The 20,394-nt window shown below is 38.6% G+C and overlaps 1 protein-coding gene across 1 annotated transcript in view; it reads left to right on the top strand.

Moving 5' to 3' along the window:
* Nucleotides 1-20,394, top strand: part of Hmcn1 (hemicentin 1) — a 435,972-nt gene that overhangs the window by 283,566 nt on the left and 132,012 nt on the right. The window contains exons 37-42 of the mRNA XM_052199882.1: nucleotides 10,231-10,332; nucleotides 11,116-11,292; nucleotides 12,412-12,563; nucleotides 13,775-13,898; nucleotides 16,782-16,957; nucleotides 19,503-19,599. Coding sequence (XP_052055842.1) covers nucleotides 10,231-10,332; nucleotides 11,116-11,292; nucleotides 12,412-12,563; nucleotides 13,775-13,898; nucleotides 16,782-16,957; nucleotides 19,503-19,599 — 828 coding nt within the window. The remainder of the gene's footprint in view (nucleotides 1-10,230; nucleotides 10,333-11,115; nucleotides 11,293-12,411; nucleotides 12,564-13,774; nucleotides 13,899-16,781; nucleotides 16,958-19,502; nucleotides 19,600-20,394) is intronic.

The raw sequence follows: 20,394 nt of genomic DNA, 5'->3' as shown, positions 1-20,394 counted from the left end.
AAGTTGATGGTGGGTGACATTCTCAATTGCTAGTGGCCTTATTTGTTGGGCTAGCATCTTGGGCTGACCATTTAGGCTAGTCTGGCTAGCCAGTTTGCTCTGTGGATTCCTATGGACTCTCTGTCTGTCCTCCTGCTCTGGGGTGTCCATAGGCTGCCACACCCACCCAGCTTTTTATTTGGATTCTGCTGAGCCAAACTGCAAACTCCGTTCCTCATTTTGCATGGCAAGTTCTTTACCCCCTGAGATATCTCCTCATTCTTCAGTGTTTTGAAACGACTCATATGACTTTAAACAACAATCTTCTACAGAAGATTTTGTTGAAAAAGGTGAAGTGTCACGGTTGAGCCTCAACTTTGTCTACAATTTGATTGCAAGGTTTTTATTTTGTGAATCGGCTCTACCCTTGAGTCAGAATCTTCTCCTATGTGCTTTCATAAAGCGTCTGGGTGTCAGTGGAGCCTATCAGCAACATCATGGCTTCACTGTAAACTTGAAAAACAGAGACTTTGAATAGAAGGATTTGCTTCTCCACAGGTTTATCAGGACAAGATCTGGACTTTTGCAGAAGTGCTTTGTCATCTCCATGTATATATTATTTATTTTGTTTTAGTCATGAGGTTTGTCCAGATTTTTATTTCTTTAGATGTTAATTTATCCACATATTCATTCCACATTTACTGAGGGATCCAGCCTGAAATAACATCCCAGGATCTAACTTAATTCCAGGTACATAGTAGGTAGTTGAAATTTTTTTTTTGACGTATAATAGGGTAAACTGAATGAATTTTAAGATGCCAATAGGTCATTGAATTCTTCTAATTTGCTTTTTTATATACTTTCTTTTATTTGAGTGAGCCAGCAACAATATTTTATTCCCTAAATGTTTTCCATAAACTAATTTCTTCTGTCCATGGTTCATCAAATAGGAACACCCACTATGAACACATTTGCACATATAAACATGTTCCTTAAGAATAATTAGTTTGAAAGATAAAATCAAAAAGGAACCCATTTCTAATTGTATCCATATCCTTGAGAGGCTGAGAACACGCAGATACTGCTAGCCTTCTACATACCTTTAATGTGTGAAGCTTTATATGGGTCTGTCTCTGTCACCACAGTGTTCCTTGACAGCTGTCTCCAGCAACTCCTTGAGTGTCTGCTCGCATTCAAGATTTGGCAAAATGTATGTGTCATGTCATTTTTCCTTCCACGAACTGCCTTCCATCTTCCTTACACAGTGAAATGGCAGTATTTGGACAAATACTGAGTTGAACAGTAAAGAGTCCTATAGAGTTTTGCCAGTATATTCCAGAAAAACTAAAAACTTGAGTCCCTGAAAGAAATTAAAACCTTCATCAAATAAGAACAAAGTTCAGTGGCATATATATGAATATGTCATAACAAGACCTATTATTATATATGCTGATGAAAAATATTTATCTAGAGTATAATAATAAACAAGAAAAGAAAAGGTACCAAAGGGAAATACAAGTCTGTAGATGTACAGTCTGACCATGGTAGCAAAGCGTCAGCTGTCAGAAGACACGACTTGGGGCACATCTTCATGGAACATCATCAAAGAGACAGGAAGCAAGTGGGAGCCATCTGAGTCCATGTGCAAAGAAAGAGAAACAGGGCTTAGTCGCTGAGAAAGGCTCGGTGGAGATTGCCAAAGGAGATGGAGAACACGGCACTATCTCCTTCACACAAATCACAACGGAGAGGTAAGCTCGAGCAACAAGTTAAAACATTCCATCTGCTGTGATATCCGTTTGTCTGGCTAACAGCTCATCTCCCTAAGGAGAGAATGATGATGAAGTGGGTCTGTAGTGATTAACCTGGAGGAAGTGGTTGTCTACATGCTTGTGCCTGGAATCTGGACAAAAGCTGTGTCTCCTCTTGGCGCTGAAGACAGCAACATCCCCATTGGCAGCCCGAGGCTCCAAACTCAAATCTGTCTCCTACTATGCATATATTAATACTCATGATGATAATTAAAGATGTGAATATATAAGAATTTCCTAGAAATTGATTAATTAAAGACTTTGAATAGACCTCAGAGGCTAAGAGGACAATCTAGTGAAATATGAAGAGCTGTGTAAAATAGGTTTTGAAAGAAATTGCTTAAAGATGCACATATTGAAACAATTGCATATTATTTGGACTTGGTCTCTCCAATTACTGTAGATACAAATTTGACTTCATAAAGAGCTCAGTCATTGAAGCTAATATACTTGGAATAAGGGAGAAATGATACCCTTTCTTCTCTTACTATGTGAGTGCTACAAAATACTATATCCAATTCATGATAGCCAACTGAAAGAAAAATTGAGAAAACACATAGAAAAGCAATCATGTAGTTTCATTCCATTATTAACTCACATAACAAACTCAGCAGTCATATTTAGTTAAGGTTTGTTTAACCAATCTTTACAGATGGGAGCTGTACTCTGAAACTAGGCACTTATTACAGTTGTCACACGAAATGTTCAATCTATGATATTTAGTATTGCAATTTCTCAATACTTTCATCTCTCATAAAAATATCTTAGATGATTCTATTCTTCTCCATCATTGTAAAAAAAATTAACAAGAGTTGAAATAAGTGCAGGAAGGAGGCTTGGTGTCTTGGACTAGATCACCAAGCCATGACCATGAGACAAGGAACATTTTCATGGAATTTTCCAGGGATGGAGTCTGTCTGTTATAAACAGCAGGAGCCCTCAGTAGGTGGTCTTTCTTTTTTGTGATCATCAAAAGTTTCATAATTCTGGAAGTTTTTGTTCTCTAGACCAAACTATGAAGTTATATCTAAACCCCAAACATTTGCCAAGTGAGACAGATGTTTCTACAAACAAGTAGTTATTTGAAGTCTAATAACACAAGCATTCATTTCATCTGCACGTAATTATTTCCTATGGAAAATAAAATCAGCCAAGGTGATAAACCCAGAAGACATAGAACGTTGCAGTGTAAAAAGATGGGCTTCAAATGTGGGTCTTATATGGTCACCTAATATCTATAAGACACTAAGCTTAGATGTGAATCTTCTTAAAGCTAAGGGTCCTCAACTGTAAGGCAGAAGAGATAATGATAATTCCGTGTAGTCATGAGGGTCGTTTGAGGTTTCAATGAAGGACGACACATGAAAGTCTTAGCTTGGTGCCTGTCTTCCAGTCAGCATCTGTAAATGGTAGCAGGAGGACCGTTTTTTTGGCAAAACACGTTTGGCTCCTGGCCCTTCTCCCTGTACGCCATTAACAAGCACGCTGAAGGGCTGCTGCCTTTCCTCTTGGCTGGGAATCCTTTTGTGTCTGTATTAGCTGTCTCATAAAAACATTAGGAGAACTCCTTATTTTTATTTTATATTTAAAAACTATTCGCTTGGCTACCATCTGCTAACACCCACTCAAACAAGGTTTCTCTATCATTTCTGTGTTTTGTTTAATAACTTGCCTGTGGCCTCGTGGACACTTGGGAATGTTCTAGGGAACTGTTCTGTTTCTTTCTTCATAGCCAAGTTGAGGTCAGGATTCTGCTGAACTATGTTTTCAGTGTGGATTAATTTATTTCCGCTGTTTTCAAATATCAGCAAATAGGGGGACAAAAAGTCACTTTTACATCAGTTTTAACTAATTCAGATTTAACCAGGATTTGACATAGTCAGTTTATGCCCCAAATGGCTGAAAAACTAGACAGAGTCCAGCTCATGATGTTTCAAGAAGGTACTGTGGTTTTGTCATGGTGTGTGCATGCTGTTTCTGTGGTTTTGCCATGGTGTGTGCATGCTGTTTCAAGAAGAAGAAATAAATGAAGACAAGAGCGAAACGAGTAGCACTCACTCTCACAAAAAGTGACCCCCTAAATCAAGACCATAGTATGTAAATGCTACAGAAGAAATTTGTATTTATATTGCATTTACTTTTATCTTCAATGTTGGGTAGAGACATTGGGTTTTCCTTGTAGATATTATATGACTTTATGATATGATTCTCTTTGACTTGAGATAAAGGGTCATCACAAGCTTTTGGAGACAGTCTGGTACTTTCTCAGGTATATAATCAGACAAGATCAAGTGTGTTCAGGATGGTATGGCCCTAAACAAAAGGCAAATAATCAATGCAAAAATTTGGGGTATTTCTGATCCATTTGCTTCTTGTCAGCCTGGGATGCTACCCACAACCAAAGAGCATACCTGGATATAAGCCTTTGGACTTCACTTTCTGAGTGGTGTACGTGTGTGTGTGTGTGTGTGTGTGTGTGTGTGTGTATGTGTGTACATGTATGAGCACATACATGTGTATGGCATGTGCATGTATATGTACATATATGTACAAGTGAGTTCTTTGCTGCTAGTTACTTTCTCTTACTCCTGTGATTTGTTAGCCCACTGCCTTTAAGTCTCCAAGTATTTTGATGAGAAATCAGCTGCTAGATTTACCTTGTACATGACAAGTCATTTTTCCCATGCTGGTTTTAAGGGTTTTTTTCACTTTTGGTTTGAAACAGTTTGGCTATATTATACATTTCTTTGATGTTTTTCAAATACAAGTTTGTTAAGCTTATCAAATATGAAAACTAGTGTTGTTTATTGGATATGAAAACAACTGTTTTTCTACAGACTTGGGGAAGATTTAGCCACTCTTCCTCTAAGTTATTCTTCTGAACCGTTTCTCTCTCCTTTTCTCAAGAACACTGTCATGTTTGATAAGACCCTATACACCTCCAAAGATCAGTTTATCTTTCATATTTCTTCCAAACCTTGGTGATCTTGCTATCTTCAGTTCAACTGACTAGATCTTCTTCCAACATGCTTCTCAAAGATGCTGTTGAGCCCTTATGGAATTCCGGGATTCCAGAGTTGCTACTTGACTTTTTCAATCAACCTTTGCCCTTCATTAACCCTTTGTGTTTGATAAAGTTCTATTTTTTTCCTGTCATTTATCTCTCCAAGAAAAGTTTCCATGATTCTGAACAGACTGAATAGCTAATGTAAAGTGTGGTCTTCTAAACCCAATACCTGGCCTCCCTAGAAAAGAGACCTCTTCTTGCTCTGCCGGTGCCCATGCTCTGTTCTCCTTGTACATCTTAGTTTTTGTTGAAAAGCCATTTAAAATAATGCATTGTGACAGTTCTCAAAATCCTATCCTCATGCCTCTGTGGGTTTCACAGTTGTCACTACCCAGACTTTTCTGGTTACCTCTTCTTTATATAGCCGGTGTGTAGTTCCTGACACCCAACCAAATGTCCATACTCCGATTCTGACAACTGTTCCTATGGGAATTCATATATTAAGGGGGAAATTAAGTTGGAAGACAAAAGTTAGAGTTATTAATCCACTGTATTTAATGTGAAGAATGTATCTCTGATTACTTGGAAGGGGCTAATGTGATCATTCAGACCATTAAAAGGTAGGAGAATTGTGTATAATCTCAGACTGATATGACTAGTTTCAATGGGATGAAGATGGTTATAAACCACAGGATTCAGATGGCCTCTAGAATTTGGAATAGCTAAAGAAACAGCTAGCTTCTTCTCTCATACTTCCCCAGAGAGGAATTCAGATGTCTTGGCACTTCTGTTTGCACCCAAGGCAGCTATGGTGAACTTTTGACTTGCAGTTCTGCCTTGCTCTAAGCTAGCAAGCTTACCATGATTTACTGTAGAAGCAACAGAAAGTAATTTAGTGACCTCTGTGAACAAATCAAATAAACTCCGTTTATACAAAATTAAAATACCCTTGAGAGAAGTTTGCACTAAGCATATTCTAAGTCTAGTTAAATAACAGCAAATCCTGCAAAAGATTCCTAGAACAAATGATAGCAGCTGTCTTGGAATGATAGAGTTTAATTTTTACATCATTTTATTTAATGTGTTTGGGTGTTTTGCCTACATGTATGTCTGTGTACCACATGCATGCCTGGAGTCTGCAGAGGAAGAAACATGTGTAAGATTCCCTGGAATGGGAGTTAGAGCTGATTGTTAGCCCTCATTATGGATGCCGGGAATGAAAGCCAGGGTCCTTTGGAAGAGCGGTCAGTATTCTTAACTACCGAGTCATTTCTCCAAGCTCCCAAGTAAAGTTTTTTTTATTAACTCCAAATCTATGCAGTGCACTTTGGTATTTCCCCTAATTATTTACTGAGAATGTGGACTATTTGTTTTTGGATTTTTTAATTAAATCATTTTATCTATTTATATTCCAACTGTTGCCCCCTTCCCATTCCCCATTCTCATAGTTCTTCACCCCACCTCCTCTCCTTTGCTTCTGAGAGGATGCTCCCCCACCCACCCTCCTCTACCTCACAACCTCCCCCAGCATCCCCGTTTCCTGGGGCATCAAGTCTCTACAGGATTAGGCACATCCTGTCCCACTGAGGCCAGACATACTGCTATGTATGTTCTTTGGTTGGTGGCTTAGTCTCTGGGAGCTCTGAGATGTCCAGGTTAGTTGATACTGTTGTTCTTCCTATAGGGTTGTCATCCCCTTCAGCTCCTTCAGGACTTAGCCTAACTCTTCCATAGGGGTCCCTGACTTCATCCCAAATGCTTGTCTGTAAGCATCTGCATCTGTCTTGGTCAGTTGCTAATAGAGTGTCTCAGGGCAGCCATGGTAGGTAGGCTTCTGTCTGCAAGCACAACATGGTGTCAGTAATAGTGTCAGGGTTTGGTGCCTGCTCGTGGGATGGATCTCAAGTTGGTCCAGTCACCGAATGGCCTTTCCTTCGGTCTCTGGTCCATTTTTGGATCTTGTTTTTAATTCTTTAGACTTACTTTTTTCTCATTTTATGTGTGTGAGTACTTTGCCTGCATATATGTCTGTAGACCAATTGCATGTCAATACCCTTGGAACTCAAAAATAGCATTGGAATCCTGTGGACCTGCAATTAGGAATGGTTCTAAATCGCAGTGTAAAATGATGAGACTCAAACCCTGAACCTCTGTAAGACAAAGTGCTCTTAGCTGTTGAGCCATCTCTCAAATGGAGACTAATTTTTTTAAGTTTGGATGCACTGGGTTGAGTGGTGGGAATCGGGTGAGTTAAGATGTCAGGAGTTCACCATCTTTAATGAGGTTGGCCTTGTTTGTTTTTTCTTGATTAAACACTTGACTCCTGAGTGGTTACACATCTTTGGTTAATTTTCTAAATTCTGAAATAGCTAAATTTTTTTGGTAACGTTTCCGTTGTTATTATTTCTCTAATTGAGGAATGGATTTTCCAAGACCTTTCTCTGTCATTCTTGATGAGGTCCAATCTTTTTCTATTTAAACTCTCTATTGATGTGAGAAGTGACCAGGCCACTCCACAGCCCCCGGGCTTCTGATTCCCACTAGAGGGTTTTATTGTAGCAGCTGTGACTGTCAGAGCCTTCAGCAAGCACTTCAGCCCAGAAGGCTCTAAGCAAGTGCTTTAGTGAGCGTGGTAAGGAACATGCCATGTCCTGCCTATTATTCTTTTGACAGTTGGGAAACCAGGTAGCCAGGGCAGAGCTTTTGTTCAGTCTTAAAATCTGAACTGGTAATCAGGCCTCAGTGTACAACACAGAAACGATGACACAGTCAAACAGGAAAGGCGACTACATTAAACTACAGGGCTGCAAATGGAGTGGTGGGAGTGAAGAAGCAGGTCCGAGGGTGGGTTTAACCCTCCAGAGAAACAGGCACCTGCCTCACAAAGGGATTTCCCTCTGAAGCAGACTGTATGATAAATTTAATTCTAACTGCCTCTTAATTTTTGTTTGTTTTCTTTGGTGGCAGTCTCAGCTTTTTGCTTTATTATCATAAATTAATTACAATAAACTAAGGGGCTTTATTCCTAGCCTCTTAGTTAATTGGATTGGCCACTTCCTAGGTTTTGAGTTGAAAGCTTAGAACATTTATTTCCATTATAATGGATGCTTTGAAATACATTAATTTAAGGCTCAAGGGTTTGATTGTATGGTGCCCTGCTATTGTGACAACCAAAGCTTCCAAAATCAGTCTTTCTGATTAATGGTTTTGTTTTTTTGTTTTTTTTAATTTTCTAAGTATATACTTTTGTCTTAATTTTATCTTCAATGGGGTTTTATCTCATGTACATAGTTCAATGTTTTTGATATTAATTCCTGCTCCTCTCATTGTAACTCCACTGAATATACTCTACTGACCACTATTGTTTCGCTTAATGTACTAGTGACATTTGCAAAGAATATATATTCTTAGGTAGCCTCAACTAGGTATACAATTATATAAATCTGCGTAGGTAATTTGGGTTTTATAATCCTCTATAAACTTATTTTTCTTTCACATTACAGTTGATTTCTAAGTGTTTTTTAAGAATTGTGCATTTGTTCAACCCATAAGACATTTAATAAGACATGAAGGATCATTCATGATGTATTATAACATTTTAATGAACATGAATAAAGTTGTTTTGTCTTGCTTAATTATTTTTGTTTAATATATAAATATGTCATATACTAATGCTCAATTGTTGTCTGGGCATAACTCCAGCCAGCTTTTTATGTTAATGCTTTCTGAGAACCATCTGTGATGTGTGTGTGTATGTGTGTGTGTGTGTGTGTGTGTGTGTGTTACATTCACCTAGAATAAATAGAAAAAAGTACTTTTAAAGCAAAAGAGATAATTAAAAAAATTTTAAGTAAAAAATTTTTAAATAAACAAATATCAGCCGGGTGGTGGTGGCGCATGCCTTTAATCCCAGCACTTGGGAGGCAGAGGCAGGTGGATTTCTGAGTTTGAGGCCAGCCTGGTCTACAGAGTGAGTTCCAGGACAGTCAGGAATATACAGAGAAACCCTGTCTCGAAAAAAAAAAATTAAAAAAAAAATCACTAAAATCAAGTGATGCTGACACACTCCTCTCATTCCAGCCCTTGGAAAGCAGAGGCAGGCACATCTCTGAATTTGAGGTCACCCTGTTCTATAGAGAGAGTTCCCCGACAGCCAGGGATACCCTGTCTTAAAAAAACAAAAACAAAAACAAAACAAACGAATTTTTAGCTAATTAAAAAAACCTAAATAATTCTAATTGCAATCTTGATTTGTTGGTTTTGACCTCTGATATTATATTCTAATCTGTAAAATGCATTATTTCTGCAAATTCTGAATGCTAATTTATATCTGGTTTCATTTCTGAATAAGAAGAACTCCAGCTCCAGCACTTACCGCCCCCCCCTTGCGTTATTACTGGAATATCATATTGATGTTCCTAATTGTTATTCCTTTTATAAATTCCTGTTTTCCATGAATACAAAATAACAACAGCACTAATAGCAATTGTTTATCATTCTTGATTTATATAAAAAAGAAAAACCTTTTCATTGGCACTCAAAATTTTTTCTAATTTTTAGAAAATGTCTTGGGTAGTCATGTCCAGAAGAACCTTGGGTATTTTCAGGCACATTAATTCTTTCACTGGAAGTGTTCAAATGGGTAAATTGTCTAATGTCAAAAGTAAATTCATTCTTAGTTCAGTCAGTGAACTGACCTTAAAAATTATACTTTCAACTTTGTTTCTTGTTCTTTTGTTTGGGGGGCTATAATTGTATCGTTCATCCCTTCCCCAGACCTTCTTGTTATTGTTCATACTCATATCTTATTTCTATATCAGTTGTTACTTGCATGTGTGTAATATTTATATAGAAAAATATTTCTAAGTACAGCCTTCTTGGTCTGTATGATACTGCTCGTATACATGGTTCTCAGGGCTGACCATTGGGTACAGGATAACCAATGGCGCTGTCTCCCCTGGAGAGGACTATTTCTCCTGCTCTCAGCATTTCTTTGCTGCCTGTGGTTCTTTGTGTAGGGTTGAGGCCTTGTGGGCTTTCCCATGTTCACCCAGGTGTGTCTCTTTGGTGTCCTTGCTCAGCTCCTGTTTAAGTAGACATCTTGGTGACACTTGGTGGATGTGGCTTCTGTCGTTCCTAGGAGACACAGCCTCGCAGGAAGCTCTCTGATCTGCTCAACATTCATTTACTACACTAATAATCTATAACCCGGAGCATTTTCCTGTCTGATCGCAGAGAAATAGGTGACCCCCCCCAAAAAAAAAGTATAAATTTTTTTATCTAGTTTCAATTTTCTTTAAGAGTACACTTTACTTTTGTTTCAATTGGCAACAACTGTATGAGGAAGAGAGAAGCACACCATTCCCACTGAGAAAACAATTTCAGATTAAATATCATGTTTGTGTGACCTCATTGTCTGCTTGGGCCTTGCAGAACCCCCCAGCCTGGAGGATGCCGGGAGGATGCGGAACGAGAGCGTGGTGGTGAACAGCCCCATCCAGCTGGAGTGTAATGCCACAGGCAGTCCTCTTCCTGGTATGTTTACGTTGCCTCCCTGCGACCGATGAACATCTAATGTTTCTGAGAGTGGCAAGATTGATGTGTATACAACATATCAACCAGTTTGTAACAAATAGAAGTGATAGCGTATATTTCAAGTGACAGTGTCATTGGGAAGAACGTGTTTTTGACTTTTTAGTAGCCTTTAATTGCATGAAAGAATTGTTCTGCTTAATGTACAAATATGCAAATGGCTTATCATCCTGTCTCTCTCGTGATCCCAAATTTACCAATGAAATGTATGTCTGTGTACTTTGAAAAATATTTATATATTTTTAAGAGAATATTAGTGGTATTGGATGAACCAAGCTGCTCCTAAATCCCAGTCGTCCTTGTGCCCGTCACTCCTAGGCTATTCTTGTGAACTGATAAAATTATGTAAAATCATGGAACCCAATATAGTGCATGGCAGATGGTTTTGACTTGGCATGTCAACAATTTTCTAGGAATGCACAATAGAGTAAATGGGATAGGCTAAGAAATTTACCTTTAAGTACTACCAACATATTAGAAACAATACAAACAATACCTTTCATTGGTTCAATTTCAGAACTCATTGGTTTGACTCAGTAGTTTTCTTAGAATTACAATCTCTTAAAAATCAACCCTCCAGAGATATCTAGGCCAATTTTACTCAAACAATAAGTATAAGAATAAAGCATTATTTAGTTAGATTCAGCTTAATATATTTACTTCAGATTCAACTTAGTTGATTGAATTTTGAAAGGAAACTTTTTCCTCCTCACCTTCTCCCTTCAGTTATCACGTGGTACAAAGACAACCATCCGCTCTCAGGCTCTGCAAGTGCAGCCATCTTGAAGAGAGGGCAGATCCTCGAGATTGGAAGTGCTCAGATCTCAGATGCTGGCATCTACAAATGTGTAGCCATCAACTCTGCAGGAGCTACAGAATTGTTTTACAGCCTACAAGTTCATGGTGAGTGCTACAGCTCTCAGGTTCATACTGGGTAATGATCACATGGATAATGATCATATGCTCTTATCAAATTATAATGTGAATAATCAATAGACCTATGCTGTTGACATTTTTACTTAAAGACTCAGTGCTCTAAAACTGGTAAACTTTCCTATTCCTGACATCTACTGAAGGCCCAGTGCTCACTCATTGTTGATGACTTTAGATTACTTGTTGAAATAACTAGTGATGCTTTTCTTAGTTAATAACAATACCATCTTTGTTAATGCAACTCTAACACTCGTGAGTTTTAAAGAAATGACTTTAAAAGACATTGGCAATTAGAATATGACAGCATATGCACTGGAGAAAGGTATGTGTGTACAAACAAGCTCTCTACCTTTTTCTCTCTGTGTGTCTCTCTATGCCTCTCCGTGTCTCTCCCTCTCCCTCTCCCTCTCCCTCTCCCTCTCCCTCTCCCTCTCCCTCTCCCTCTCCCTCTCCCTCTCCCTCTCCCTCTCCCTCTCCCTCTCCCTCTCCCTCTCCCTCTCTTGGGAATCAAGTATAAGAATTCACTCAGAGCCAGTGAGATAGCTAAACAGATAAGCACTCTCTGAACTTGGGTGGAGAAGCCTGCTGTCCAAGCGCCCACTTGTTATCCCAGTACTCCTATGCCAAGATGGATGATGGCAACAGGATCTCCCTGAAGCTCAAGGGCCAGCTATCATGAAGTCCACAGCCTGGTAGGAACAAGAGAGACCCTGACCCAACAAGGTAGAAGGAGAGAACAGACATTCCCAAATTGTCCTTTGACCTTCACAGGTACATGCACACACACATGAGTAAATACACACACAGAAACACAATAATAATAATCTAAAATTTAAAGGTACTACGACACTAAAAAACTGACCTCTTACAATAACTAGCAACACTTTCTTATCTTCTTTGCCAAGCTGAGACACTGATCCTTGCTCTATATAATTCACAGGATGACTGTGATTAGATGTCAGATTTGACATGAAACACCTAGCCAAAATAACAAGGAAAAAAATTACCTTGTAAAAGTTATGGGAATTGCATGTGGTTTTCATTGTCCCATGGTGACAACACACATTACTGTTTGTTCCCTTGTTTCAGTGCCTCCTTCGATCTCAGGTAGCAGTTCCACGGTGGAGGTGGTGGTGAATAATCTAGCAAGGTTAGAATGTGAAGCCAGGGGCATCCCTGCCCCGAGTCTGACCTGGTTGAAAGATGGGAGCCCAGTCTCTAGCTTCTCTAATGGAATACAGGTATCTTCTTTTTTTTTTTTTTTTATGACCAACGTGTTCAACACAGGATACTCAAAATTCATGAAGATGTTGTAAAGATTTAAGAGGAAGCGTTAACAAATGTTATTTTCAAAGGAATATGTGCATGTGTACCCAAAAATGCCTGCTATAGGCACACATTAAAAGCACAGGATCTAAGAGTTGCTACACCTCACATGTGGGTGTTAGGTTTAACCAATTTGCTACAGAGCGCTAGTTTTTTTTTTTTCCTTGCTCACGCCTGCTACTGGCACAAGGAATAGTCATCAACACAAAAAACAAAGGAAATTTGTGGTAGAATTTTGTTTAAATGTCTGGGAATAATGAATTTGGGAGGCACATAAAGCATACACGTGTCCATAAAAACATCAAAGAACTAAGGGGGAATTATAATGGAGATGTTATGAAAAATGAAATTTGAGTCTCAGAAAAATTTAAAGGCGGTGAGCTGGCTCTGAGTTAAAAACACAGAAGCCTGTGCACATTCATTCCTTGTTGTATTGTGCTTGCATTTCATAGTCCTTTATAGAGACTGCATTGCTTGTTATTTTTTTTTTTTTAACAAATTGAAGCTTTGGGTCAACTGTGCATTCAGTAAGTTTGTCAGTTCCTGTCCAACAGATTAAATGGTCACTGATATTTTTAAGCCATAAAATAGCATTTAACTGATACATATCAGTTAAATATGTATATATATCATTGGATGCAGTGTGATTGCACAGTTAATAGACTACAGTGTAGCATTAAACTGCACCTTGAAACCCACTGTGGAACCACCATCTCTATGACATGTTTTACTGCAATCTTTGTCTTATCTCAGTGGTCTCAAACTGAACTCTAAATATCTCTAAGAAGGCTTGTGTCGAACATAAAGAAGGTTACCTTACAGTTCTGACATTCAGTTGTTGGGAATTGATTGTAAAAGTCACGAAGTTCATGTCAATATTAAAAGAAATTGCTGGATCTGTAGGCTAATAGAACAATACATATGACTAATTTTTTTTGTTTATACTATTGTGATGTCTTACCTATTTGATCCAAGAAAGTTTTGGATAACTACCTGCTTTTATTACCCCTTATGTTTGGTTTGTGTTGTCTTTCATTCCTCTATGAATACTTCTTAAACCTCACATGAGAATGAAAAGATGCCTGCTATTCTCGTATTGGTTAATTAGCTTTATTTTTATTGATAGGTCCTCTCTGGGGGTCGCATCTTGGCACTGACCAGTGCTCAAATGAGTGACACGGGAAGGTACACCTGTGTGGCAGTGAATGCTGCTGGGGAGAAACAAAGGGACATTGACCTCAGAGTATACGGTGAGACGTGCACTGCCTGGGCACTGGAATAGATGTTAGGGGAGATTGTTGACAAGGCGAAACAGATAAATTGATGATTTGGCTAAACCAGTTCAAGTCAAATTCTATTTCTCCTTTATGTTTGAGTTTAATTTATTTTAACACTTTTAAGTTCCAAGGAATTGGAGCTGGGGTGATGACTCATCAGAGCATAAGAGTTCAAACACGAGAAGTTGACCTTAACTCTCTGATACCCATGTAAAAAGCTGGGCATGATCTTATGTGTCTATAACCCAAATGTTGGGGGATTAAAAGAGGCAACTACCTCCTAGGTGCTCATTGGTCAGCTAGGGTAGCCAATCAGAACACACCATGCTCATGAGAGACCTTGTCTCCAGGGAATAAGCAGAGAGAGAGTGATAGAGACACTTCCCATTCTGCTTCAGTGCTCATAAACATATACAACAGACACATATATCAATACACATGGTTTGTATGCATATACCTCAGACACATATATCAATATATATGGTTTCTATGCATATACCTCAGACATATATATCAATACACATGGTTTATATGCATATACCCCAGACACATATAACAGCACATATATAACAACACATAAGGCACACACCTACAAACATAAAATTTTAATTAGAATGTGTATATCGGTGTAGGGTGTTTTACAGAGCATTCTGAAGAAAAAGACTACAGGCTGCAGCTGAACATAATTTAACTATAGTGAATGTCTGCTGGAAAAGCTCTCTTATGCATTCTCCTCAAAGCCATGCTTCATTGCCTTTAACTGTATTTACAAGAGACACATTTTGTGATCATTCCGGTATGCTTGAGTTGAGGGCTGAGAAATGTAAGCTAAACTAGATACGAATTCAGATAAAATTCATTATTTTCCCCTGCTCACAATGCAGCTAGATAGTCTGGAAGGGGGCGTAGTATTGATTCCATCTCAGAATAAGGCCCCAGAACAAAGTTGGGGCTTCAGTGACCTCAATTCATAGATGAGATATGGTCTACCAGTCATCTTGGTATACCTTGGTGTCTAAAACAGTCATAAAGAATGCATGCCCTTTAAAAATTCTAGTAAGAACTTCAGACAAACATACATGGTTGTGATAATTTTTAATCCAACAGAGCCAAACTTAATTCAAAATGTGATCAAGCTGTAGACTTGGCCATTCTACTTGGACATTTGTTCGACAAACCTTATGAATATATCTTGTTTTTATGGTACCTTACAATGCCATTAAAATTGCCCATTTTGCCACTTTATAGTATTCTTGATTTTGAAGAGACTATCCATGCATCTTCACCCTAATGTGTCACCTATCAAAATCAACCCCACCGTGTTCTGGTCCTCAGAGGTTGCCTTAGGCTCTCTGTTTGTAGATGCCCTGTGCTTCTCAGTGAGTAGGAACGTCACAGATCTCTGCACAGACGTCCCCCGCCCCCACCAGCCTGCTCCATGCACTCTGTGGGGCCTCTTCATTTCTACAGTTCATTTATTCCTGGTTTTCTCAAGCCATGGACCCAGGGACAGCACACAGATGTCTCTCTTTTTTCATAACCCTTTTCCTCTGCAGCAGATCTGGCATTAGAGAACTCTGGTGTCTACACACACACAGTATTGCTGGTCGGGTCTAGGACATTGATCACGTTACCACATGCTGGGTTATTGAGCCTAAAACTGCAGCCCATAGACTATAATAATATTTTTATTACCATAATCTTATGTCTACCAAAGCATTTGGAAGGCCCTCTGGGACCCAAGTGAATACAGACAGGCTAGTTTTTCCCGAGACCACAAAATCAAACCCAAACAATAGCCGCATAAAAAATACTGTAAACATATTCCCTGGTGGTTGAGGAAATTAATGAGAACTGGCCAAGAAAAGTCTTCCCCTGTGCGTTTTTCAGATTGGTCTTTCTGTAGCAAGTCCTGATTTTATTCATCATTTGTCTTTTCTGAATGTAGATGTATACAGGCCTAGATGAGTCCTCCATGGCCTGTGGAACCTACTCTCTTTCAAAGCCACACCAAACCACCCGGGGGAAAAAGCACAGTTTGTTTCAACACACTTGAGAGAAGAAAATTCTCTTAAATTTCTATCTGAACATTTTAGTCTCTGACAAGTCCTAAGGCCAGAGGATTCTAATGCTAATCTTGTTAGTTTCCACAGACTTCCTTGATTTATGCAATTGTGAATATGCCCTACAGCTGCTCACTGATAAAGATGTAGCCTCTTCTCAGTCTGTCAGTTTCCCCACAGTCTTTCACACCATAGAAAGTTAGTACGGCAGAAAGGAGAACTAACCACAAGTCAGTAGACACCAGCTTTACTGTCAGCAGTAGCATTTTGTGAATATCCTTATCAGTCACCTATTTTACATTTGCACACTCTGACATGAGGGCTTGATAGACAACCTCTACAACCTCTTCCTCAACCTCTGAAAGATGTTGCCTCAAATAAATATGAAACTTTTTTATGCAAAAGACCACAGATAAATACTAAAATCATACTTTTAAATTAATTGTTGTTTCCAAAATATTTCATGGGTGATTTGCTATTTTGAAAGCCCCAAGACATACCATGTAGCTCTGTGCAGTTCTTAGATGTAACTGGCAAAAACTTTGAATTGCAAAAGCTCTTTAAAATGAAAACAACTAGTAAGTAGAATCTTTGGTCCACATGGATGTACTAATCAGTAATTTAACACTGCCCCTGAATAAAATAAAGCCAATGGTATAGACAAGAATGATTGTCCTTTTCCATTTTAAAAACAACATAGTTCTTCTGTGTGTATCTTGTAACCTGACCATTAATAGACATTCATAGTATGCTGGTCTGATTTATCCTGAGGAAACACTCATCTTTCATTTAGCTCCACCCAATATTATGGGAGAAGAACAGAATGTCTCTGTCCTCATTAGCCAAGCTGTGGAGTTATTTTGTCAAAGTGATGCTGTTCCCCCACCTACTCTCATGTGGTTAAAGGATGGCCGCCCTCTGCTAAAGAGACCAGGTCTCAGTATCTCTGATAATGGAAGTGTGCTTAAGGTAAGGCTGTAGATTCATTTCCAGTTCCCAGGAGCATTGCTTCAGTGTTACGTCAGTTAAACATGCTAATTGTAAATGTTCTAGTATCTAATAAGATTCTTTGTTTTTCTTTTCTTTTCTTTTTATTCGATCTATTTTTTATTTACATTTCAAATGATTTCCCCTTTTCTGCCCCCCCCCCACTCCCCAAAAGTCCCATAAGCCCTCTTCCTTACCCTTGTTCTCCCATCCACCCCTTCCCACTTCCCTGTTCTGGTTTTGCCCTATACTGCTAAGGGCTCTAATGGCCCTGGTGGTAGTTTTACATTTTAAATATTTTAAATATTTAGTCATCCATCCATACTTTAGCCAGAAGCCATCTAAAAAAAGGACAAATGTTATAAAAGTACTTTATGACTTTCCGTATGTATACTAATTCAAACAATCAGCAATAGCCTACTTTAGGTGCTCTGGATAAGGCTGCAAAAATTAGGACACATTTCATATCTTCTGTATCCTGTAATCTTACATAAATCCATACAAAGTTACAGATCTCTGTAACCACTTCATCTCAGATGTCCAGAACTGCTATAAATTTGCGTTGACGACCAAGGGGGTGATACTGAGTATTTGGAGAGGGATAGCAAAAGGTGAGGCTCTGCTTGCATGGAGGAATGTTGGGAGACAACCTAGTTTTATAGCTCAGAGAGGAACAAATTTCTGATTAAGGAAAGCAAGTGAGTTAGGACATAGAAGATGGAGAACTTCACAAAGCGTATGTTTGAGGGAATGTTGACAGAAAGTTCATCCAAGTCAAATCAAGCTGGCATTGGAAGAAGGCCAAGGAATTATGCTGACGGAACCCAAAGGTTTGAATGTCCATAACCCCAATGTGTATTTGTAAAATTCTGCTAATAGCACAACTGTGACAGTGAAAGTATAGAGGAGCAGCATGTCCTCTTGCTAAGAAGCATACGTTGGAGTGGAACTTCAAAACCCATGTTACTAGCTACATATAGCTTCTTTATTTAGGGGCATTGTTACAGATAATCAAGAATATTTAGGATGGTATTGAATGTCTGCATGTGGGTAAGGCAACAGGCTAAAGACATTTCCCAAGGGAGACAGACGCACCATGATGAATAGGAGACCTCATGAGTGCTAAAGAAAAGGGGTGGGAAGAGCCTGGGAATTATGAGGCTGTAATAAAGGACATGGTGATACAGAACGGACAGGTCAGGCCAGACTCACTAAGTAAACAAAGATGGATGAGGCAGCTGAGCTACATGCTCAAAAGCTCGGGAACTACTCATGCTCAGAGGGCGAGTCTAGTGTTCTAGAACATACCTGGCAAAATCTCAACACTTAGATGTGGCTGAATGACAGAGGAAGGCATTTCTATGAACATAAATTTCAGTGGGTGTAGAAGTTCTTTTCTTTAGATAATGGGGAATAAATCCTTAGATCCACTGATGTCTTCCATGAACCCATGCCAGACCACCTGGGATGTACAAGTCCCATTGGCAGGAGTAGAGAGAAAACCCATGCAATGAGACATTCTACAGAACCCAACCCTAACTGGTTAGTTAATACTATCTTAAGAATATACCCAGCATATTTCTCACACAAAAGACTAAATTAAATAATGGAATTTTGCTCTTCTTTCTTTTTTTCTTTTGCTAAGAGTACACTAGGCACTCCATTAAATGTTCATCCCTGCTTTCCAATAACCAACCTCCCCAGTCTATAAACTTCCTCTGAACTCTACAGTATGTTGGTTTCCTTTGTCTTGCTGTGGACACATAACTTGATAGAACAGCCAAAAGAAAAAAGAAAAAAATATTTATTTGGACATATTTTAAAACATTTCAGCTTATTATAACAGAGAGGGGATAATAGATTGGCTCTGGATTGCATGTCAGAGACTGTGAAGAATCTGAGAGAAATGGAGGCATCTGGGGCCAGGCCTGACCCTCAAGGGCATCTATCCTCACGGTGCGCTGCTTTATCTAAAGACACAGACTCACAACATAACAGTCCTGCATTGGCACTGAGAGCTAGGGGGGACAATTTCAGGAAAGGAGCTTGGCCTGTGTATAATATAAATTTTAGAATAAAAAAAACCATATCTATCTTATAGCGCAAATTTTATTTAATCCAGCGTCAAGAGTAGGCTAATTTAAAATTTCAGCATTGCTCAAAATCTAAGCCCAAAGCCTCTTCTGGACTGAACACAATCTCTTGGCTGAGAGCATTCCAACAATTTTTTTTAAGTTACATACTTTCAATTTATAATGGCAAGGAATAAACAGCCTAATTCTAAGAGAGACAAATGAAGATAAGATAAAAAATAATGTGACGTAAAGTCTCATTTTTAATAATTTGTTTAAAAATTTCACTTTCTTAAATAATGAAATGAATTTTGCATTTGACTCACTTAGAAAATGATAATTTTAAATCAAGAGATATGAAGAGAATGTTTTCTCTTAATTTTGATAGACGATATAATTTGGGGGCGTGGGCTGACTTCCAAGCGTGAGTTTGATTTTTTTTTTTTTTATTTGAGATCGAAGATGCCCAGGCCCAAGACACTGGTCGTTACACCTGTGAAGCAACAAATGTTGCTGGAAAAACGGAGAAAAACTACAATGTTAACATCTGGGGTGAGTATAATGAGCTCTAGTCAAACCCCTGCAGGGAGCTCCTGATTCACTTTTCCTTACTGCTTCAGTTTTTAAGATGCATTCCTCTGAAGGGGGAAATCATTTGGAATGTAAACAAAGAATATAGAAAATAATAATAATAATAATAATAATAATAATAAATATGCATTCCTCCATTGCAGTGCTTACATGGAAATGATCAGTTTCCTGAGTATCAACTCAGTGAACTGATCCAAACCTCATAACAGGTGAACGGAGGCTCTGAGCCCAGACCCAAAAGTCATTTTGACTTCTGTGTGACGTGGTTCCTCTCTCTGGCCTAACATATCTGTGAGCCTTTACAGCCAGGATTCTACTGTTGGGCTTTTTCTAGACACTAGTGGCGGTGGTTTGTCAAGGGAGAGTAAATTAAAAAGCCATGTTACATTTGTAAGTTGAGCTCATGCCCTGTAAGGCAGCAGAGGAGATTACCATACTAGTTAAGAAGCTATTATCACTTGAAACATTTAACTTTTGCTACTAAGATAATGTACACTGCCTTGGTTATGACCATCTACTAATTGTTTTAAAATGCTCCCATTTCCAACATTTTACCTTTATTTTAAATATCACTTTGCATCTCTCTTTGTGGCATACAGTCTCGTTTTTAGTTATTCATTTAAAATTTTCACTCCCTGAAATGATAAAAATGAGTTTTACTTCTGACTAACTTAGAAAAGGACATTTTAAAATAAAAAGATATGTGGAGAAAGTTTCCTCTTAATTTTGATGGACAATTTAATTTTAAAAACATAC

This window comes from Apodemus sylvaticus, chromosome 12 (genome assembly GCF_947179515.1).
Source record: "Apodemus sylvaticus chromosome 12, mApoSyl1.1, whole genome shotgun sequence".
Classification (NCBI taxonomy): Eukaryota; Metazoa; Chordata; class Mammalia; order Rodentia; family Muridae; genus Apodemus; species Apodemus sylvaticus.
The sequence above is the reverse complement of the archived record's forward strand: the minus strand, read 5'-3'. Positions and strand labels throughout refer to the sequence as shown.